This window comes from Varroa destructor, unplaced genomic scaffold, assembly GCF_002443255.2.
Source record: "Varroa destructor unplaced genomic scaffold, Vdes_3.0 BEIS01000004.1, whole genome shotgun sequence".
NCBI lineage: Eukaryota > Metazoa > Arthropoda > Arachnida > Mesostigmata > Varroidae > Varroa > Varroa destructor.
The window spans coordinates 2,097,019-2,120,594 of NW_019211457.1; the positions used below are offsets into that span (position 1 = coordinate 2,097,019).

The 23,576-nt window shown below is 40.5% G+C and overlaps 2 protein-coding genes across 5 annotated transcripts in view; one reads left to right on the forward strand and one right to left on the reverse strand.

Annotated features, from left to right (window-relative positions):
- LOC111248963 (uncharacterized) overlaps window positions 1-23,576 on the reverse strand; it is a 32,164-nt gene that overhangs the window by 3,680 nt on the left and 4,908 nt on the right. Inside the window, exons 3-4 of one of the 3 annotated variants that reach the window (XR_015326149.1) lie at window positions 22,396-22,838; window positions 19,147-19,299 (exon numbers count right to left, since the gene is read on the reverse strand). The exons of 1 other annotated variant lie outside the window; for it this stretch is intronic. Coding sequence is in view for 1 of the 2 variants with exons in the window: in XM_022802138.2 (XP_022657873.1) it covers window positions 22,695-22,838 (144 nt within the window). In the remaining variant the exon portion in view is untranslated. Of the gene's footprint in view, window positions 1-19,146; window positions 22,839-23,576 lie in introns of those variants that run through there. One more of the 3 variants, XM_022802138.2, reaches the window with a different exon arrangement.
- On the forward strand, window positions 8,597-16,091 carry LOC111248962 (uncharacterized). Of its 2 annotated transcripts, XM_022802136.2 has the most exons (6): window positions 8,689-8,894; window positions 11,125-11,190; window positions 11,581-11,670; window positions 14,164-14,382; window positions 15,207-15,456; window positions 15,959-16,091. In XM_022802136.2, the coding sequence occupies exons 1-5, from the start codon at window positions 8,764-8,766 to the stop codon at window positions 15,322-15,324; spliced, it is 624 nt and encodes a 207-aa protein (XP_022657871.1). In that variant the 5' UTR covers window positions 8,689-8,763; the 3' UTR covers window positions 15,325-15,456; window positions 15,959-16,091. The 2 variants fall into 2 exon arrangements, with proteins under 2 accessions (XP_022657872.1, XP_022657871.1); XM_022802137.2 differs by lacking the exons at window positions 14,164-14,382; window positions 15,207-15,456; window positions 15,959-16,091 and adding an exon at window positions 12,465-13,985 and having other exon boundaries at window positions 8,597-8,894.

Here is a 23,576-nt window from a genome sequence, read left to right on the forward strand (position 1 = left end):
TAAAAGTAAAAAAGTAAAAAAAAATAATAGTATCGATAGATGCGGCCAAATAAGCATCCTTGACATTTCTTTTACAATTTGAACAGTTCTCTGTTGTACAGCGGTAGGTGAATTAACGTAACAGTACAGTGACTTAACGCAATAATTTTCACCTCGTCTACCGTATAGCACGTCTAATAAACTTGAACTTGTTTGGCATATGTCTACCAGCGCCTGAATTGATAGTCCACCCAGTACTTCCCGCAGTGTTCGCCGTCTGTTTGTAAATATCGTGTTACCGATAGAGACTGCACGATGCAATTGCCATAGATATCTATTTACGACGATGAAAGCGGTAGTGGAAATGCCACCATAGACGCCTCTGCTATTAGTCCATATAACATATAGAACATATAACATAGTTCGTTATTGAAGAACCGTCCTTATAAAAGGCCTGGCTCGAATGACTGGAAAATTCAATGACCAAGTGACAAAGAAAATTAAAAAATCGCCAAGCCATGTTCAGTTCGCGGGTACATGTCCAGTTATTATTAGACGAATAAACAAGAAGCATACAACGCGTGTGAATTAAACGGCGACGACGCCCTACTCCCGTTTTGCCTTGCCGTATCACGCAGTGCGACTACGGAACCGCGTAATTATGCTGTAATCGTTTGAAAAAAACGACACATCGATTTGCAGGGTGTATAGCCGCTCCATGACCCGTACGACTTCCTACGTGCCGAGAGTAGGTCCTAAGATACAGCAGGCATGAAATGTTTGGGGTTCCTGAACTGTCGTTTAGAATCAACTGAAGTAGTCCTAGCAAATTCAAGTAAAGCAGACCTCTTTCTTCATTTGTTTTGTTTTTTTTTCTTTTCGCTAAAACACCCCAGTGTTATCATAATTATGAATCTCAATGTAAATTCAGTAATTCGAGATTTGACTAGAAAGCGCTCATGCTCTCCCTTCTCGCGGACCACCTATTTCGACTAAAAAGTATCGACATGCAGCTGTGGTAAGCTTCGTTTTCCAGAAATGCACGTTGCCAATGGCGGTCACGTGTTTTATAGACAGTGCGTGAACTTCCTGGAGCGCGCCGAACAGGGACTAATAACAGTGGCATCATTTGTTCGCGAGTTACCTTGATTTCAAGTTGCTTATTACTGGCTCTTGATTTGATTAGGCCAAAGATCAGGTAAATGTAAGAGTAAGCACAATAACTTTTTCCTGAGCCGTTTAGTATATTAGGCTCACAAATAGTTTCGACAATAACATGTATAAAAAATAGCTTGGAAGGAACATCCAACGTTGATATCAGCAGCAACCGCCTCTAGGCAACCGATACTTTACTATGAAATCGGTTCATATGGCGCCATATCCGACACGAAGAGCTCTCATCGAAAGACTCTGCTACAAACTTCACGGTAGCTTTTGAAAAGGTACCTATGAAAAGTTACACGAAGTCCTTTGAATGCTGCGATGGACTGTAGAACTTGTTCAAGCAAGAGGTAACTTATGGAACTGCTAAGCTAAGCAGAAGATCGCTCCGAATCTATTTCGGCTAGTCCCACCGTGGAGCTAAACGACTCAGCTCCTATTGTGCGTCACCACATTAAATTTAGCAAATGGCGAAATCATGGCCAGTGAATTGGAAATAGCCACGGTAGTACTGGAAGACCGGTAAAAGGTGTCGCTCTTTGTGCGTCAATCGCTACGTTTAAACTGCAAGTCAGTAAGACCGTGAGCCAAATCACCGGGGTGCTCCGCCTAAGGAAAGCTCGCGACACTTTAGAAGATCGTCTGGACCCACCAAGGAATATACGATATGGCTAGCTTATGCACAGCCGGTTCATCACACACTTCGGTTCTTACCTGATCATATCTACATAGGGAGAGAATGTGCCACACATAGTAAGTTTAGTGCATAAGTTCTCAAGTAAAATCAACGGACTGTACTTTATCGTGTCTAAACTTAGGGATCGAACGTGTCAACTCGCCGTGGACGATAACTGTTCAATATTCAGCTTCGCGACCAACGGAAGTTGTCACTATAGGTGCCAAAAGCCACCAACTCTTTTTAAAACGACGGGTAATACGGTGCAATACCGATTGTTAGAATCGAGTGGGTTTTCAAGTGAAGAAGCCCTTCTGAATTAATTTTTAATGTGAAGTCACGCAATTCGCATATGCCTGCTTATGGTGACGAAGTGCAATTTATTGCCCTGACTCATTGGTTTATACTGTCATTCGTGATCTTCCAGTAGAAGTGCTTTTCGACTAACAGATTCGATGATCCGAATCACAAGGGAGGCTTCCTTGTTTATAGACGAAGCCTTTTGAACAGGTACGCTGCTGAGAAACCTACGCACGTTCAGGTTATCGTAATTACCTGTAACTGTAGTAGGCAAGGTAATAGGATATTTTTAAAATAATTTATGTAATAATATCCTTAAATGAAGAACCATAATAGCTAAAAGAGAATATATGTGAGATGGAACGGGATTATGAAGAGAACGCGCGTGTGATTATTTGCCAATACAGGAGGTACGAAAGTTTTTTTAGTAAATTTTTTCCCTTAAGTGGCACGATTGAAGGGTCACGAAATAACGTTTATGTCAGCAAATCGAAGAGCAGTGATTTGTTGCAAATCTCGTCACTGGCATAAATAGTCCTTGACGGCAACATGGGATTTTTCAAGACTAAACATTTTATCCTTAGACAATCTAAGTTAATCAGCACTCAAGCTGCTGATTAGAAGACCAGCATGTCAGTAGTGCCTACCGCTGAAGAATTTTGCCAAGCGGCAAGATAATAGCCCCCCATACCGCGGTTAATTTGGGCACTCGTTCTCCTGTGTTGACTTCTGTTGCTGAAACAAGTAGATCTGTAAGAATCATTTCTTCAATAGCACCTTACAGGGACACCATAATTCTTCACAATAAGCAAACAGAATATCGGTTACGTGAAAGGTAACCCACAAAAACTGTAGGTTTAATCTAATAAATACAATACTTACTACTAGTAGTTACCACACAGTTGGATGTCATATGTATCTGGCGTTTGAAACGCATTTCCCAGTATTTAACAAGAACTGTGATCGTTCTCAGCTTTCTATCGACAACGATGCGAAACTCACCCAAACTATCTCAGATTACTGGACTGTTTCAAAACTGAATTCGCTTTTATTTTTCAAAGCGTTTTCTTTTCCTTTTCTTTTTCTGAAGAATTTAAAAGCGCTCATAGACCCATCATGGGAGTTCAGTCTCTACTAATGGATGTGCCTTTTCGCCACCTGCCCTGTCTCGCCCTTTGTTTAGCTCAAAAAGCTATCGGCATTATTTAAATACTCTACCTACGAACAAAATGTATCCGCCAATATATAGCAGTATTCAGTATCTATTTATCATCGTCTGTTTATCACTGACCATATTTGCTTGCTAATTAATGTCCGTCCGTGCGTCCGTCTGGGCGGAAACGGCGTTGATTTTTGATTGCAGTCTATTTGACGTCCATAGATAGCCTTTACATTAGGTATTATATTAGTCAACCATTGCTTCACACAATCGGCTGGTTTTATCACGAAATGCCTTACTTCGACGCGAGTCCATCCGAAGTGGGCTCAATCGACCGGCAAACTGTGAGCTTCATGGGGACATGGGTCATGGACCGATTGAAATCGAGCAAAAATCTAATTCGTAAATTTACATATTTTTTTTTATTAGTTGTATAGTTTGTACTTGGAGAAAACATCATCGATATAGTCGCTCATATTGTAAAATCATCATATTTGTTATCAATCATGATTAAGTAACACGGTTTAGCAAACAGCTTCGAAGTACACAGAAGCAGATACACTCAGTATCACTGTGACATCAAAATGTCACAGTATCAGTCACACTGTGAATAAATTATTACTAATTGAATCACAAACAGGCCGATAATGGTTTCCGCTCCAATAAATAGGTTTAAATAAACGAAAAAAAAAAAAAGAAATGAGCTAATAATTTGTTATATGTCCTTATGCTCAAGCGGGGCCAGTGGCTAAGATCAATATCCTGTTATATTCTAGATAGGTTTACTTTAATTATATGCCTAGCAGACGGCGACTTTATCATTGTCATATTTGCCTTAGCTTGAAGGTAAGCAGAAAAGTTTTCGTTGAAATTTTTCGACCAGGGGGAATCGTCACGTTTTTGTTGATCGCTTGTGCCACAAAGCGGAATAACACGAAAACATGTACTCAGTAACGAGCCTTTCTAGCATTAGTTCTATCACTGCCTTAATGGGGATAGTTTGCTGCTTCGCAATAGCAGCCGGTCTATGAAAGGTTGAAATATGTTGAGCTGAGTCCTTCATGGCAACGCTGAAGTTCGGAACCCGATATCGTCCATATGGATTGATGCATATCGGACACAACATATAATACCCGTGAACGTTTTCTGCTAGCAAATTATGCTGAAGGACCCACTTCATTGGGACATCGGTCCTTCGTAGATCCAACAATTTCGCTATACCAAAGACCCCAAATGGTGCTTTCGTAAATTGAAAATCCCTAACAATGCGCTCCAATAAACGACGCGCTTTTCGATTCTTGACCTTCGAAAGCCACGAATGCAGGACATCTCGAGCTAGAGATTCAGATATGTACGATATAGCCTCCGAGTTGGTTTCAACTGTTGCGGTCCACGCCTCGATTCGAACACATTTAACCACTTCCTTCAACAGCTTCACTTGTAATGGATCTGGCGGTAGAGGTATGCGCTTGAGTCCCACCATCTCGGCCCCGTTATCAAACTTCAGTAAATCATTTAAACGTCTCCGAATCCGGAACGGAATACGCTTAACAGTGTCTGTCAGTGCAAACAATTTGATCCGCATATCTGCATATGTTACCTCTGGGCGGCATGGAGCACTCATTGGCAAAATATAGTTCCTGGTAGTAACATTTTCAACCATTATTATTATAATCAGCAAATTTTGTCCCACTCTGAGTCAAAAAGCTATATCTCAGAAAGCATTAGACTTAGATCCGCGTTTCTTCGAATGGTTTCGTAGCTGAATTCCCGGCCAGATAGCCCGATCTAGCATTCAAGCAGCACTGGATCTCAAAGAATAGCAACGCTAATAGATGGTCAACGCATCGATATGTCTATGATAGCTGACTTTGCTTTAGAATGGTGTTGTCATTGGCACAGGTTTTTTTTTCCTCTATAATTACTCTACACAGTTCACTTATATTTTTGTTGGCAGACTTTTTTTTGTTGTTTTTAGTAGACAGCGATGTTAAAGCGAAGGAATAAAAAAGAGCATAGTTTTTTTTTCTAGTTTGTTCCGGGCATAGCTTCATCTCGTTACTACTTACTGATAGAAGCTATCCTTCCAAACAATAATTGGTTGATCCATTCAATCGGCTGGAGTGCTTCTAATACCAATAAATTAACTTTTTTTTTTAAAAAAAATAAGACGGGAATTGGAAGATAGATATGGAATTTTCGCATAAACAACATATGGTGGAGTTAATTTATAATGATTATACGGTCAAACCGAATCATGTAAACGAACTGAGTAGGGACAAAGAGTGAGCCCATATAGGTTCTGATATACGGCTATATGCGCATCGCATAGCTTCCGTAACAATCTCCAGAGAGCTGAATATAGTGAGGCACATCCTACCGAGTGTCAGTTAGAAACAAGTACTTCTGACAATCTAACCAGCTTTACTAGGGTATTTCGACGGCTAGCTAGCTGTCCAATGCGCGACCATCGATCGAAGTTTCGGTTTTTTAGTATAATAGGTTCTCGAATTTTTTAGAAAGTATCAGAGCATGGTATTTACTCGCGTACCAATGCATCCTATCGCTCTCGCTTTAAAATTGCAAGGTGTTATATGTATAATAAGCTTTATAATATAGTAATACACATACCGCGGAACAATTGTCTTACACAGTCGAATGTAGCTCAGCTTAACGGGCTGTTCATGCTAACAAATAGATATATTTTTAATAAATGTAGTACGAGGATCACAGTCAATAGAAAACTTTCCTTGCCGGATTGCTGGTCTGCGGCTACGGAACTTATCTATCCGGCAACACAATGTATGTAGACACAACAAAGTTGGTGGGAACTTCGAATCTGGCAACAGCTAGAGCTCGTGAACCCTGATTGGGAATTTCAGGGTTGGAAAGCCATAAGGTTCAGCTTAGTGCAGATAGCTCTTGTCATCTGCTTCTTGCATAAGATCCAATGTCTTGGGTTTCTACGATGAAAATTACTTTCCTAGGTCAAATAGTAACGCTATATTGTTGATAGATCCGCCAGTAATTACTTTCAGGATGTGGGACAACGTTCTGCTGGACTCTAGCAACTCGACAATTGCATGGCTTGATAAACGAGTATTGCTATGTGGGTTACACTCCGATTCATGTCATGCTTCGGATATTATCAAGCTTGATCCTTCATAGGAAATGACATAAAACCTTGTTTTTTCGATACGTTTTTTGAATCTCGAACATTCTATCTGCGAATAACAGTATATATGATTCAATTACTACTGTTTATGTAGAACTTCTATCTCTATTTAATACTGTAGTTCACTAATTCTGCTACTTGTATTGACTCAATGACCATGGAAAGCTTTGATGTGGCACCGTTGAATGAAACAGGCTTTGCCTTTTGGCTGAATGGCCACGAATTAAGTTCAAACAAATGAGCGTGAAATAGTGCTTTATGTTATCTGGCCTCACCCACAGACGGCACATATGAGTGACCACGTTATTCAAGCAACCGAATTCAATTGCCTCCATTTTTAACGCTCGCGCGCGTCTTCGGTCCTTCCATCTAACTTCACTCATCAGCTTATATCAGCCTTTTTTGCTTATAGAGGCTAGAAGGGATATGTAGTATTCGAAATTCGTACTGTGTTAGTTATTATTGATGTCCATAATTGTTATTGTTGTTAGATAGATAGATAGATATCGTACTTTGACTGGCGGAAATTAACATGTTAGGTTTTCCGGTAGGCTGCAATGTAAATGGTAAAAATATAACGTTTAGGATAATTATTTCGGCATCCGTTGAAATATTTAATGAGATAAACATAAAAGTTCTAGTTTTTTTTTTCAATATGTATGATCTGCTCAGGAAAGGGTTTCTGAAAATTGCTAGGCCTTTATAAGCGAACCTGATGAATTTTCATTTCATTCCTGGCGTTTATCTTATAACAGTAAATGCAGTCAGGGCAACGCTGTTCTTTTACCAGAGATTGAACCATGCCTCGCCTACCGTAATCGTATGATTCAGAGATGTTTTTTGTTTATTAAAGTTTCGCTAATTGCACGTCGATTACACCATACGCATTTTTAGCTAACCTCGACTAAGTTAAATAGGGGCTCATTTTTTGCTTTGCTTCTGCATATCCAGCTATCTGGGTTATGGCTCTATGCATGTAAAATACCTTCAGATTCCAAGCTCTGTTTTCATGAGAAGCCTTTTCGATTAAAGCAATGCGTTTTTGTCCTTCAGGTCTAGATACTTCGCCACCTCCTCGCTCGTTTTCAACACTCGCTGAATTTCTATCATTAAAATGTTTTCTTGTTTTTTCTTACATTGCTTTCGCTTAAAGTTTCTTGGTTTAATGTCTTTACCAATTTTCGATCAACTTACGTAGCACTGCAACTTTCAAGGAACAAAGTTTAACCAACTGAAAGTTGACATTCGAGACAAAAGTTTTTCTTTTAAGACTAGCTCGCTTAGAGGAAGCTCAACCAGTTTCCACACAACTGGAGATTTCACCAGGCCAGTTTCGTCTGCAGCCATTCAAGTCCGACGAATTTACTCGTAAAAGCCTAGTAATTCTTTTACTTTAATTTGATACAAAATAATGCTTATTTTCGGGTCAACTATGTGGGTTAAATAAAACAGCTAACGAGATTATATTCGCACTTTGTAGAGAGAGCGCAGGGAAATCTTCACCCACATGTTTACAGAAAGACGAAATTGTTTTTTTTTAACAAAATATATTGTTTCTCTGCAAACAGAAAAACTTTGTTACAGATTATAATGTTACACCAAATACAAAAGGCCGTTACAGAATCACGAATACCGACTTTTCCCAGTAATTTTGGCTGATCCAAGCCCCCCAAGAACCTAACGAGACGATACTGAGGAAGCTTTCTCTTTACATTTCGCTTATTAGGTAATCTCATAGTCTTTACCACTAAACTCGTTTGTATTTACGGGTAATAAATAACTGTTCTATCAGCCATGCTGCATCAGTTCTTTGATGATGAAATAAACATCAGTTGCAAGAAACATCGAATAAATTCTCCATTCAGGCTATGCTTTTGTGTGTCACGGCGGTTAACGTTGCCCAACCTTAGAAACTACAACTGGACAGGTAATCCACCAGCGCATCAGGACACTTTCACAAGCATACGCAGATAGAGTAATCCTGATCACCCAATTGGCGCACCGTCCTGCAATGCACTCCGTACTACTCACTGAGCTGAAAAAATGGCTGGAGTTATCATATCCAAGGCTTCTGGACATCGAAGTATGTTGGCCTATTAACTGCTCCAGCGCTCGATTGTAGAGTCCTGCTAGCACGTGACACTCTCAAGCCAAAATACTCGAGCGTTGACGGATCAACATTAGTGCTATTGCTTCATAAAGTCGACAATTGCGACAAGCCCTGGCAAGGGGCGCTTTCGCGTGCCTATTTCAAGCCTTGCAGACAACGAAGCGGTTTTATCGGGCTGCTATTCGGCTGGCCTGTTTTATACTATGAAAGATGTCTCGGAGCCTTATGAGGACGAGGAGTCAGAATCGGATTCGAAATCTGACACTAACTCCGACTCCGACACTGCATCCGAAAGCAAATTTCAGCCCGTTGAGGACCGTGTAAATGATCGTTTGTAAGTTCCGACTCCTTCAAAGGCCTTAACGCAGACAGTCATCAATTCATCGAATATAATTTACATTTTGTCCTAGATTCGATCTACTGTGGTGACGAGCAATGGAAGCGCGTTCTGAAACTATAGGCACAATTTTCGTACGTGATGGGGCCATGACGTCCACGGATATATGCGTCCATGTGCTCAATCACTCGGGTAAAAGTAGAGTTATAGGTGACGAACAAAGAGTAGTAGTACGCCTCTCAGGTGGGACCGACCAATTCGATTCGTTATAATACACAGTGGAAGCTCCAAAGGATCTCTGTGTGAGTGATGAGACCGCGATTGCAGTAGGCATGTTTGTGGTAATTATGACAACCCAATTGCGAACACGTTAGGGATACAAATACGGTGATATCTTAGAACGGCAGAATTGCTAGAACACGATTTTAAGCTAAAAGTGAAAAGATCTATCTACGATAATTATCAGGGAGGGCCATAGTGAGTTTCGATGAAAACTTCATCAAAATTGATTCCCGAAAAGTTTGCCAAAAAAAAAAAGGTGTCTGTCCTATATTTGGTAGTAGCGGGTTATATCTTTCAGGGCGTAGGAAGGGAAAGTCTAATTTTTTTGTGTTTACGACAGACCAAACAGCAATCAGCATCTAGTATACATCTCTTCAACAAGGCAAGACCGTGCAGAAATGATGAGGCTAGTTTAAACGTCGTCTGGATACCCTAAACATCAGTCCCGTAGTGTTTAATGTCGGCTGCGGTGCGGTGAAAGTACCTGTAAGCTGGCAACACTAGTCACCTCGTGATCGCAGGCGTTGATTCGGAGCCGTGGTCATTCTCCATTTGCTGCCGCTGAGCGCTATCTTGTGGTTTCCTTCTTGAGCCCATACCTTGCCAACACTCGAAGTAATGGAGTCGCTTTGAAAATATATTCAGTACTGCCACTTAAAGTACCGCCAATCTCGTTTCGCGGGCACAGCCTCAACGAATTACCGCAGTAGATGTCTTGTGATTCCGAACGCGGAATCTACGCTAAAAATCGCATATGTGGGCTCACAATTTTTTGGACGATATTTTGCCTCTTTTAGAAAACAACAGACGAATATATCTGATTGGCCGCTTTTAGTGTCCATAATGAAATCGATACTGGGATAATAAACGATGCAGTTTTGCCATCTTCACTTTCTCTAGTAAATTTTTTTGTCAGCCTTGTTATGGGAACGATTAATGACAATTGTTTAATAAAAGGATTTGACGGCGGTTGTCTAATTAACGTTGGAATGACAAAAATAAAGGGAAAAATCAATCAATCCTACTTGTGCTCATCCGTGTGCTCAGTAGCGACAGGCACTCGTTGAAAACACCCATTATTAAGACGACTGGATTTGTAACCACTTGCTATTAGTATAAATGGTCGTCCCTAATGTTACAAAACGTGCTAAATGGAAGTTAAAAACAGAGAAAGAAAATGTTTAGACATAGGAGAGATCTTGTTCGGTGAGATTGAAGTTGAATTTTGCACTGTGCCATAAGAGCATTTCGCTCAACACCAACGCTGAAGGTCAGTGATTGTCGATTACGTTACAACGTCGTGTTACAACGCGGCCAAATCGACAGCCTGTTAATTCAATACACTAGACAGCCAATAGATAAACAGGCGAAATATCGAAAAATGGTAAATTTCTAAAGCAGCTAAAAACTCTCATGTTTACGTGAAGAAGTTGGATCCTCCGATCTGATGGGACACATCGAAGTAACGGACGTCACCAACTTCATACTTAAGAACTGCTGGCTATGCAAGGAGTCAAATTGAGTGTAATCAGCTTTTTCATTTGAGAAAGACCCATCAAAACGTGCCTGGTTTGAAGAAAGAATGAAAAAAGACGCCGTATCTACTTGTTGTAGTAATACCCATTGATGCTTCGTAGGTGTCTTGGGAGTCCTTGGACAAAACAGTAGCCATGGCTACTGTGAATTGACAACCTATATTATTAGCCAGAGAAAAAAAGGTTTCAATATGTGAGAGTGGCAAAAACGATGATGACTCCAGTACGAATATGTCCTGTACTTTCAAACAAGTCGCCTATCTCATTAGCGTTTGCTGCACCTCAACGCTGCGTACGTGCTGGCCGTTGCTTTTTTTTTTTTCGGTACCGAAACTGTTCAAACCGTAGCATTTACTCCACTTCTATAATGAATGCTATTATATTGTAACTATTTCCTTTCTCTTTTTCAGGATTATTAGATTAGCAGAAGTACCAGGGACCCTTCCACCTAACGTGGATACTATACCTAAACTTGAGTAGGTCATCGGCTCCTTCTCCAAATCGCATTGTTATGCCAAGCACAGCATTCGAGGTCTCGGATTCGATTAGGAGCTGAAACTCCAGTATTTTTCTGAATCAGAACTCTTTTCTGATGTCAGTTTATTACACAGCTATGTATAACTGGAGTGAATAGCCATTTGAAGTAACGCGTATCGTTATATATTATCTAGCTGCCCAATTCGAGCTATAAGTCTAATTACGAGGTGAAAAGGGGGAGGATTGTTTCCCACCTGCATGTTTCACGCAACCTTATGGAAAAATTGCTCAAATTCTCACGTGAGAGTTGTAGTAGATGGATGCGGGGCGAACTATGACTTTTTTCTATGGTGAATGCAGGTACTCCTATGTGGGCTTAATCATTTCAGACCTCTTTCAACGTCATCTGTTGGGCCCAGCCGAATAAGCAAGATTGATTTTGAAATTCCACAACCTGAGAAATGTCCTGAAATAGTTTTGTAAGTATTACTAGTTATTTAGTAAGTTATAAATGTAAAATACTGTTCGTAATTAGACCAGCCATTGATAAGGAAGGCTGAAGTATTCACACATAAGATTTTAAAAGTAATATCTTCTGTTCGCGTATTCGATGTGTGTTGTCATTTCCAAGCCGAGATACGTTCCAATTAAGTTTTTTTTTTTTGATTTCGACCATTCAACTGTCCTTTAGCACTAGAGCGTCATTCATTGACTGTCCAACGATATTAGTTAGCAGCGCCGCTTCAAATTAAGCAGTTTTTACGCAAAATGCTACAGCTGTTAGGTAACTTGCGCAACCGCATTGAGTTTAAAGCTTCAGGTTTTCAGAAGCCACGGTCGTGCCGCGTTGACAGACGACTGTGATCTGATCGGCAGTGCAGTGGTCTAGATGTTCGAACCCTTTGCTCGATCACTTTATGAATTACGAAAATTGTGCTGTGGCCGTCCTTCAAAAGAGACGCCCATACACACAAACCCAACCAATTCCGAACCCAGAAATGAGATTTTTTAAGATGGAAATGTTGAGCAAGTTTCGAATGATAGCTTTCCCTACCACGAAAAGCCATAGGCAGGGATAGGAAGAGCGCTTGAAAGAGATTTCATTATCATAGTTGTTTCTATGAACGCATGTCCATATATTGACCGAGACGCGCGTAGAATTTTACGATGTATTGCTTTAAGCTAAATGTTTACTTTCTATAGTTTATTTTCTCTTGTTTATCTCTAAGCAAGTTTTGTCTGATCGCTGTCGGTATGCCATTGCTGATTGCAGATCTCGAGAGCAGCAAAGTTAGGAACTTTGTTTAAAAAAGTTCACTTTTGAAAACTTCCTTCGCACGCGTTTTAGCGTGATTCTATTCATCTCGAAGCAAGCGTTCCAACGCAGTCTGCCTTGCATATGCCTTCACCCGTTACCAGACTATAAGGCACACATCCAAGTTTTGGGGGTCGAGTAGCCAAGCTTGGAAACCGCCCGTGCCTGAATGTCCGTACGCAAAAGCACTTTTTAGCTCAAGGGGGAACGCCGGTTATCATACTAAGAAGAAAGAAGTTTTAAATACATCCGAACGTTGAAGCTGTGTATCAGGATATGCACGGATGGAGCGAATATGTGCGAAAAGAGGATAGTCGTTTTTATACTTTGTTCAGGTCGTCCGATATCATCGAAAGTTTGTTTAGCCAAAGCAATAATAAGCTTTAATTCAAGCGTTCAAGTTATATAGCGCCGTATAGCGCGTTCTTGCTGTTCAATCATGCCACCTACACAAATAGCCGAAGCCACTAGATATCCTATCCAGTATTGTATTAAATGGATTTCTGTTGCTGTCTGACCCTTGATCGGAAGTATTTCTCGTAGTGAACAACCTCGCCCCAAAAAAAAGCTAGGTCGTGACAATCCTTCGAATGCTTTCCATAACATTAACCTCATCGGGGAGCGTGCATCCGTCTATGGCTGGCTATGCGTTTTCAGTCTGAATTCTTCTGTATTAACAGTCCGTATGCATTGGGAGTGCACTTCACAAAAGTTAGTAACATAGCCCTAATCCAAGTTGGGTAACGGGAGGTTTCAAATAGCGGGAGAGAAATGGCAAACATCAGCCGCGAAATGTTCTACGCCATAAAAGCGTAATTTATCTTAGAGGTGTCTTCGAACCTCATTTGACCTACGAACTAACGTCTTTTGCTCTTTGTTGGTGTTGTGAATTAAAACGATTGTTCCAAATTAGCTTAATAAACGTTTGTACGTAACTATCGAGCAGAGCAATTTCTGAGAAGAAAAGAAATCAACAAACGACGTTCTGGGCAAGACTTGAGCGCAGTACACGGCATCCGTCGATGAATAGCTATGATCCTATGTTAGTTGTTAATAAAATCAAATGGAATTAGTTTTTAACCAATAGCAAAAAGGCGGGCTTTAACGTTCACTAGGTAAGCCGTGATCGTTATCTCCTATACCTGCACCTGAACAAAAAGTTTAGCCTATCGGTGACCTAATGATAACAAAGCCTTTACTTGTACTAGTCCTGTGTTCTTTTTCTAGCAATATATATAGCCGTCGATATTTGTTTGAAGGCAAAACTTTTCGTTCTCTGATTGTTCGCGATTTTTTTAATCGTGGAATTAGATAAAACGACACTTTAAATGTCGTACGTACTCTGCATACACTGCGGGCGTCATTCTCTGTCTACCAGCATGGACTGCTGCACACTAATATTTTTCTTAACAAACGCCCTGAAATGACTTGCAGTTCGTATCATATCTCCAACGCTAAGACATAGACGACTAATTATTTGCTGTATGAATTTAGTTAACTTGGCATTACCTAGTAACATACTGGTGAGCCAAAAAAAAAGGGTTCAGTTGAGGTGTTGAGTTGGCAAGGGCCTGAACACAGTGATGTTGCTTCGTGATGCGACGTATCGAAGTTAACGTCCTTGAACAGAAATACGAATTACCAAAATCAATAGCAGATTTCCTTCAGACCCAAAGGCCGACCGGATAGTGATCGAGGTTGATGACACACCAGTTGTTTCGGATGACAGTTCCGGCATCTCGGATCTTCAGCCCATCTACATAACCGAAGGACTCACTCTAACTGTCCCTAATAAACAGAAAACATCTGTGACTACTCATATTCCGCGCCAGCGGCCGTCGCCGAAAATGAAGAAGGGTTCAACAAATGTTCAGCGGTAAGTAAAATTTACAGAATAAAATTCTCGATGATTGTTGTTAGCATTACTTAGTAACATCGATGAACTGTAGTAGAAACAAACAATGCAGCATAATTAAAATCAATAACTAGAATAGGCGAATCACATGATTCGAGCCGGTTACCTCTGGAGGATCATGATGCCCCTGCGCAAACTTAGCATGGATATAAGAAAGGATTATATTTGAAATAATAATATATCGTCATTATTATATGTGAGTATTAGGCCGACCCATTTCTAGCTGCAAACATCGGCTAGAAACAATGGCATTGTACTTTAACGGAACTTATCCAGTGGATTTTGCAAAGCGCGACTGTATGCGCGGTTGAAATTGTGTTCTGTGAGAAGAATCTTCTATTATGTATAATCGTTTCTTGGATATGTTTAGTGTCTTGCCAATTGCAATGAATGAGCACGAACTTCAACGGTTTCATCGGTAAAGTTTTTAAAAGATCAGTGTGAGGTGATACCTTCACACCCAATTGCGTAGCTTACAAAAGTAAAATCGTCTAAGTTATCAATGACGTTCGCTACGATGATAATCTGCTTTATATTATTAATACGTATGTTATGTTGCTATGTCCTATTGGAGTTGTTTGACTTACCAGATGTGCGCACTTCATGGCGTCACACGCTTCTACTGCGAACTGGAGTTTTTTAGAAGCTATGCTCGCCATAAGGATAGGACAACACTAGAGGTTAGCGCATCCGAAACCTATGGCCCACTTTGCTTTCGTAAAGGGATGCCGATTTCTCGCAAACTAACTAAATCGTGTGTGTCATTTTGCCTATTTTATTTAAAGGTCTCGCAAGAAAATCTACATCTCGATTGCCGTTATAGTGGTTGTCATTATAGCTATAATGTTATTTCTTCTAATCAGAAACAAGCTGATGGCAAAAAGTTTGACAACTCCAGGCTAGGAAACCTCGGCCTACAGAACACGTAGGTGCTCGTAAGAACGGACGACGACAATGGCACGTTGATTATGACCCACAATGTTTCCATAATCAGTAATGAACTTAAGAAGAAAAACGTGAAAAATACGGTACGAGGTGCGTGTTCATTTATATGGCTATCAAGAGCGTTTTTGTCTGTATTTAATTTACACAAACTTTATATAGTTATTATAGAACATAGAAAAGAGAATTTATAGGGTGACAAGATGACTGATGTCTGTTCGTTACCTAGCGACGTGTCTAACAACTAGTGATGAAAACGAATCTGAGCGATTTACTCGTTCATTTTCTCTATATTGGGAGCGTGTCCTCCAGCTAGAAGACGTATAGCTACAAAAGGCAATACAGTACGAAAAATACGACACGCCACACGACGTGTCAGTGCTCTAACAGACGTGTTATCGACTCAAGTGTTTGCCATTGATATCCTTCGGGTCTCCATCTGGAGTCACAGTAAGATACATCTTCATCAGCCTTTGGCAACCACCTAATTTTATGTAGCCTCAGCCGTTGAGAAGTGGCCGGGTGTCTTACAATGCAATACTGACTCCCCTGTAAATAATTATTGCGAATTTGTTGTTTCTGATCTCTCTTCTAGTACACTGAGAATGGGTCGGTTCCTTAAAAATATGCAGAACAAAAGGATGCGATGGATCTCGTGATATTCGTGTTTTATGCTACATCAAAGGTTTCAACAATTCTGTTCTGTGTCCAGACGTACTCCCCAAAGCAAATTCTGCCAATCATTCAGTATGATTTCGGCACTAGGAAGACCGAAGTAATTCTCACGGTGTCCGATTCTGACCCATTAGGACAAAAGTGCATCGTGGTGACTTGGCATAAAAATGATCGTAGTGGAAATTTTCCGTTTAGCATTTTATTCTTCCGACCCTTTGCCTACCTATCATTACCGGTACACGGAGTAGATCACGCGATAATTTTTAAATTCGATTTGTAATTGTCTAATTAATAGTTATAAAAAAAATAAACGACTTGTCTGTGACTTATCCCAAATCGGTTACACAACTACGTAGAGATATGGATATAGATATGATAGGCTCGATAATTATTCTAAAATTGTCTAAGAGGCATCTACAATTGGTATATTTTTATAAGCTTACCAATCTTAAGATAAGCTCAAGATATGCAGATCTGTACGCGAGTCAAATACGGCCGCCATGAGAAAACGGTTCGTCTATTGCCCACTGTACATCCTGTGATTCACTATAGCAGCGAAGACCGCCGGGTGTCGACTACCGTCAGAAAATACATATAATAATCACTGCGCACAATTTCACTTGGGGGTTCGGCCAGATCCATGTGTGAAATGCAAAACTTCCTTTGTTAGCTAGCGGTATGGCAGTTCGCATAATTATTTCGGCCAAAATGAACTAAACTATGAACGAAAGACGTAGCCACAGAACCTCAACGCTCGAACATTAATATCTGCCCATAAAATATAGGAATAAGACGCCACCAAAGAACGATTACGGCAATCGTTTATTTATCGACCGCTTGTCATTGAGCAAAGGGAGTGCTGGAGGATACAGGGCACAAGCATGGGCTTGATAAACGAGACTGCCTCATCTAGCTATAAGCCCGAAAAGGCCCACTCTTTACGACAATGCCTCGTTCCGGTCCGCCCGGCCGATCAGAACAAAAGGTTTTTGATCTCGGATCACGGATGCCTGAAGTTTTAACTTCCAACTCAAAAAAAAGCCTCTTGAGTGCCTGTCAGCACCAGATTTCTACTCAGTAACATTATATATTCACAATATTATTTTGTATTCAACTCGTATATACACTTGACAAAAATGTAAAGAAATAAAGATGGTAACGGTCGGGTCCAGTAAAAAAGAGGAAAATTCGCTGCGGATAACGTTCCGATATTAATCACTGCGAGTGGACAACCACTCGCCGTTCAACGGGATCTAACATCTTTCATAAAACATATTCATTAGTCGAAAGTGTAGAACAAACTCTGGGTCGACGCTATCCGACGCGCGAAATCATCCTGCACTTCGAGACAAGACGAAGCTGGAAACATCTCAAAATTCGCCCAAGTAAGAACATCCAGACTCCTGAGCGACATCTGACTGTCCGCAAGGCACTATCCTAGAACGCATCCTATATACAAATTCATTCAGTTACTTAGGTTCTGATCGATAATTATGCTCTAAACCTAGGATAAGATAAATTACTTGGTTCTCATAATGGAGTACCGCTGAACATCGCAAATTAACTTTCCTACAACGAATCAACAGGTTAAACATTATGGTCCCGTTCTTTTCCATTTACCGTAGTTATTAGCCCCTCTAATCAATGCACCAACACGTACATCGCTGCTTGCGAATCTTGTACAAGTCATAGTGCGGAGTTCCCTTTCGAATGAAGTTTGGTCACTCAACAATTCGTAAGCAAAATTTTAACCCATGCGAGTAGGGTGGAAGTTGTATAATTATGTCAAAAAAAAATTTGCTGTTTCAATAATAAGTTATAGTGCTTTGTTCAATCTGATACGGTAAGTACGATCCCTACGAGAAATCCCTATAGCCGACCGGAATCGGTATGTTGATATCAATGGCTTTTTTTCTTTCTCAGTTCGATGAAGTCTGGCGTCCGCAAACTTAGCTTCTAGGGCTTACATTTGATTTACTGAGGGTTATGATAGGGTAAGCAGTACGTGTGGCCGGCTACAACAGAAGCTGCCTGACTCAAGTAGAAAGATGATATTTGTTAAAAAAAACCTAGATGCTTTCCAGACAGATTTGTTGTCGGGGCTCTGGACGGAAGGGCCTATAACACGGACAGCATAAATAATCACTTGCCTTATGAATAAAATCGCTAAGACGGCTTAGTGAGCAACGAGTGACGAGGTAGTACTGCACAGCGCAGCAGCTTTAGAGGAAACCCTCCTGTATATCATGGGCGATGTTGATGTTGGCCTATTCACTGAATAGTTAGCGCTATCATTGATTCAGGAAAAACAATAACCTGTAAAACTGTAAGCTTTGTAATCTGGCTGAATGTAAATCTTCGAAAGGCTGGTATTGTGGTCGAAAGTACGATGCACGTGGACCTAATATCTAGGAAAACTATTGTGGTTCTGGAAAGCATGAAAGCTCTATACAAAACCGTAAGCGAAGGAAAATATGCAAGATTAGATCTAGAGTATAGTGAGGCACTCAACGAGGAATGTGTATGCGTGTCCACTGAGTGCAGCGGTAACGTGTTCGAGGGTCCGCGCATTTAGCGAAAACAGGTCAAGTGTTGTAGCTCCGTGGCTACTATAGGAGATACACTGAATCAAGAAGGCTAGGGCAGGGTGTGGTTCTTGTACTGCTGCAGTAAATAGATAGTACAGTTGGCATGGTCTCCACTGTGTATGAAATGAATGCATAGTGACAAATGCAGGGAAGTAGCATGCGGAGCATGTAATAGTGCCCATTGATGCCAGGAAGGACTCTGTGGTACGACGGAATCGATATGTCTGAAGCATCGTAAACATCTGTCATCTAGAGTCTAGGATGAAACAAGGGATACTGTGCCGGAACGCTCACACATCGATCACAAACGACAGTCAGAAATGGTTACGAATCGTTCTTGCTCAGCGCATTCCCGAACGTCGAAGGAAAATAACAATTCTAAAAAGCAGGCCATCTTACTTCCCATGCAGTTAGCTTGTGGTAATGAAGATACTGTGCGAATGCTGCGGAACTACAGTGTAGCCCTGAAATGGGCCATCAATGCTACATTTTGCCTAGACTAATACAAATACGAGAGCTGTCTGATGAAAGCAATTACGTTATTTATTAAGCAGATTATCATTACAATCAACCAATTATTGTATGGTTGTGTTGATATCTGTAGATGGTGATGGCACCGTATTGAATGGCTCCTTGATGGATTTTGTCAACAACGGTAAGATAGATGGATTATCTGAAAGGGTCAGTAAACTAAGTTTTAACGGCGAAGATCGACGATAAAAAGAAAAAAAAGAAAGCAAAATTACGAGTCTTCGCTTTTCTAACTGATGCATATAAAGTAGAAAACAAATATAAGCCACATAAATCGGTGTATGCTGTTCAGAATACGTGTTTATGGCAAACATAAATTTATGCGATTTCGCCATCTACACGAAAAAACCCGCTTCGTATTCCAGCTGGGATCTGCGCCGGTGGGCCACGGCGCGGCCGGTAAATTTGCCTGTCTGCTGAGGTCGCCCTTTTACTGTTAGGTCAAGTGTTATTCTTAAACAAAGAAGGAAATATAAGCTTCTTGGTTACCCCCTTTTGCAAGTACCCTAATTGATCTACTCAAATGTAGCACTCAACTGAAACATCTACCAATTATTAATTAAAATCAATGGACTGATCGTTGAAGAGGTAACTAAGTACCTTCTAGAGACTTCCGTTAAGTGTGGCATATTCTATTAGCATTAGTACTACTTTAACATCCGATAATAATTTCGAGTTCAGAGTGTCTCAAAGAAAACAGCTTCACGGCTATCATAGCTAACTTGTCCTTGGACGAACAACTTAAACGATACTTTTTCTATTTTCTATTATTATTAATAAAAAAAAATAATAATTTGTTTCGAATCCATGGGTATGATGGGAAAAGAAGTATTGTAATTGTCGAAAGGCTGTCTGCTCAGCTCAATAATAATAATATACGTTTATAAATATATATCTATCTCAATAATAAAAAAGCGAGTACTTGCATTTTTACTGTAACATAAAAGTAAAGTACTGGGAAAAATAACTACAGACTATAGGCTAAATGAAGCAAAGGATATCATCGAAACGATAGCACTATGCAACAGAATTACTTATGTTTAGATTCAGAGATCATCAAAGGACGACACGGGAATTTAAAGCACAGATGGTACTTTAAGCTTGGTATTGCTAATTTTCGAATTAAAAATCTACCCTGGTAAAAGTATATCACACCAGAAAGACGACCTCATGTCCCACTTTATGGTGTCGGACTAAGTGGTAACCAATTGTCCACCGGAGGAAAGTCTTCCAATCTTCTAGGTTTGCGTTACCTTAGCTTAGAAAATAACAAAAAAAAAAAAAAAAAAACATTTCGCGGCCTAACAAACACAAATAGGAGAACAGAAGCCCGCTAACATTCAAACCGACGGCCGACAAACGTAAAGAACCTGACAGGAGGATAAAGTATGGATATTGAAGGCAATGTAATTGTAGTAGGAATGTAAAAATAACATTAAATATAATATATGGCGTATCTAAGTGATTAGAGAATACAAGACAGATGATTTTTAAGGCATCTTCTGCCTGCTGCATTGGAATAGCTAAAGCTGCCACTCAACTTGATGCTCTATTCCAATAGAATCGACAGAGTCGAACTCAATCATCGTCTATTAGCGATATGAAATACTGAATTTAGTCAGAAGAACTGGGTGCTCTAGTGGTGCTTTTTAAACACACCCCGACCCAGCAGGCACTTTTTATACGATGATGTAGTATTCGTGGAACTCTCTCTGAGCTGATAAAAGCACCGTGAGAGTACTGTTATTTCCATAAACCGAAGGCCAAGTAAAGATTCGATATTATCGAGAACAAAGCCGATGGTATCGCATGTTTAGCAGAATTGGAATTAGCCAACGATAGAACAGAACTAACAGAGCCCCCTTGCCGGCCTCGCAAAAATCAGCATTCTCATAACAGAGGCCTCTTCGAACAGTTCACCGAAACATTACAAACAGAAACATATTGTACTAAAGTGTGATATAGTTTTCTGTAGTTGCTTCGTGGTGTCCATGGAGTAGGAGCAGATGTTCCGTTGAGACCGTACTGGGTCGCGTGCGGTAAGAAACGCCTATGCAATTAGAGCTTCACTGGGTTATTCAACTAGCATACGACGCTATAAAGCGCTACTACAACATGATTTTTTTAATCATACTTATCAAAGTATAAAATAACACAGGTAGTCGATGGGAGCATAGCATCTCTGCGCACAGCAGGTTAGAATACCCAGTATTTGCCCTGATATCATTCGCAAGTGGTCAAGGACGCTGTCAGGCCATTGGAATAGGCGGATACGAGGTCCGATTTCGACCTCACACGCCACGCGTCAGATGCACACAAACACTTATCTGCAGAGGTTACATTAACACACATACAAAATCTAGGCACACGAAACACACAACAGGCAAAGTGAGAGAGAGAGAAAGAGATATATATGAAGCAATCCTTTGTGAGAGGAGACTGATTTGCAAAGGAAAAGGTTTTTGTGGAAGATGCAATAGCAAAAGAGTTGGCCATCGGTAATTGCAGTCAGGGAACGATAGTTGCGGACCAACGTGAATGAATTGCTAGCGTTCCGGTTTGGAAACCTCCGAATTCCTACATGTTTTACTTATAGTGTAAAATCCTAGCGTCTATAGACAGCCACACGCACACGTTGTCTGGGTGGCCAAATGCGGCTCTAAATATGTAACAACAATTCTTCACTCATTACGTTTCAAAATATAGGCGCGATTGTTAACGAGTTTCATAAAATTTGCCTTTCTATCTAAATACTTGACCTTTTAGAGATACCATATGATATAAGACCACTTATTGAAAATTCAACACTAATTCAATGGATTGAAAAGCTAAGTCGGGCATGAATTGCCGATAGAGTTCGGTAGCCGTGGGTGTGGCTCATGTGAGGCGCCTACTGAAGTCCGTATACGATGAAGGATTGACTCATTTCTATAATCACGCCCCTGTTCATACAAACTTAATACGTAGCTCCAGTTGATTACACTTATTTTAGATTCGAATAGACCTAATGCACTGTCGATACAGTTTGTATATAGAAATTATAACTAAACAAAGTAGCTAACAGCCTCTGCCCCTTACAAAAGTATACATAACACCGACAACTGTATATGACAAAAATATGTAAATACATACAACTATCTATTAACGTTGTGTTAATTGTTTCTGGGTTCCGAACAAGCTGAAATACTCTTGCCCCACAGCGTTCATTTGACACAATATCCTTCAACTAAAAACTTACGCAATAGTTTATGGCCCTGCGACAACCTAGTACGCCTGGCCTAACTGCGAACAACCACTCTGGCGACCTCGGACCGCGGAGGGCTACTGCACCAACACACAGCGTCGCCGTCGATTTGCCGCAGTTTGACAGTAGCGAAAAGTATGAAAATTGTTTGGCGGCACCTAAAGAGACGGGCCCAAAAATTGGGTTTTTTTTTTTCCTACGACGGTGTATTGGTGGCATATCGTGTAACATACAGCCCTACTTGTCGGGGGTCAGAGGTGGTCTCGGGGGGTACTTTTATCAGACGGACACTCCTATAGCCGTGCCGCGATATTGCACAAGGATACCGAGACGAAGCTGATGACTCCTATCAGTAACCAATGCGCGGTCCAACTTGAGGAGGTTAATTTTGATAAGGCTGAGTTGCAACCGTTTTCGTCGCAGGTCGAAATACACCCCTGAAATCATTGAGGTTTATTAAATGCGTAACCGGATTGTGCAGTTAAATTTCAACAATAAGTACATGTGTGAATTCAGCTAACATACTAAATAAAAAGGGGAAAAAAAACGATCAAGTTGAAAAGCTGTACAATTATACCACGGTCGCACTAACTTTATTCGAACCACAAAATACGTTAGACTTATACCTACAAGTAAGATACACAATGTGTACAACATATTTACTAATTCAATGTCGTTCATCTATTTTTTATTCTTATCATATCAATGCATAAGCGGACAATGGCCCTCTACAGGTATCTTTACGAAATTATAAATGAAGGTTCTAGTTAGAACCTCTCCATAGCTCTATTTTGCATATTCATCAAGAAACGGTCCCCGGACGAAGGACAAGGCGAATATGTAATGTCTGATGCGAGTTTCAGGACTCCACAGACCAGTAGTGTCATGCAGAGGTCAGCTATCAGACATTCTAGTACCTAGAGACTTTTGATAGAAACGAGCCTTGAAATCCAGCGACTTTCGTCTGACAAAGCGTACGCTTTAATATTTAGATAGAAATGTTGCGAAACGTTATTTCTGAAGCTAACCCAACGATTTGCTCTAAAATCAGTCTTTTTACTTCTATCGATTGAGTCTGTTCACTGGACGTTACTCCAATATGCCTAAATTTAGCTCATTTAAATTTTGCAAATTAGGGTAACCATATTCGACTTGCAAGAATGCAAAAGGCCCGT

Coding starts and splice junctions, on each gene's coding strand:
- LOC111248962 (XM_022802136.2), top strand. CDS start 8,764: ATGAAAGATGTCTCGGAGCCTTATGAGGACGAGGAGTCAGAATCGGAT. Junction 11,191..11,580: donor GATACTATACCTAAACTTGA/GTAGGTCATCGG, acceptor TAATCATTTCAG/ACCTCTTTCAACGTCATCTG. Junction 11,671..14,163: donor AAATGTCCTGAAATAGTTTT/GTAAGTATTACT, acceptor AATCAATAGCAG/ATTTCCTTCAGACCCAAAGG.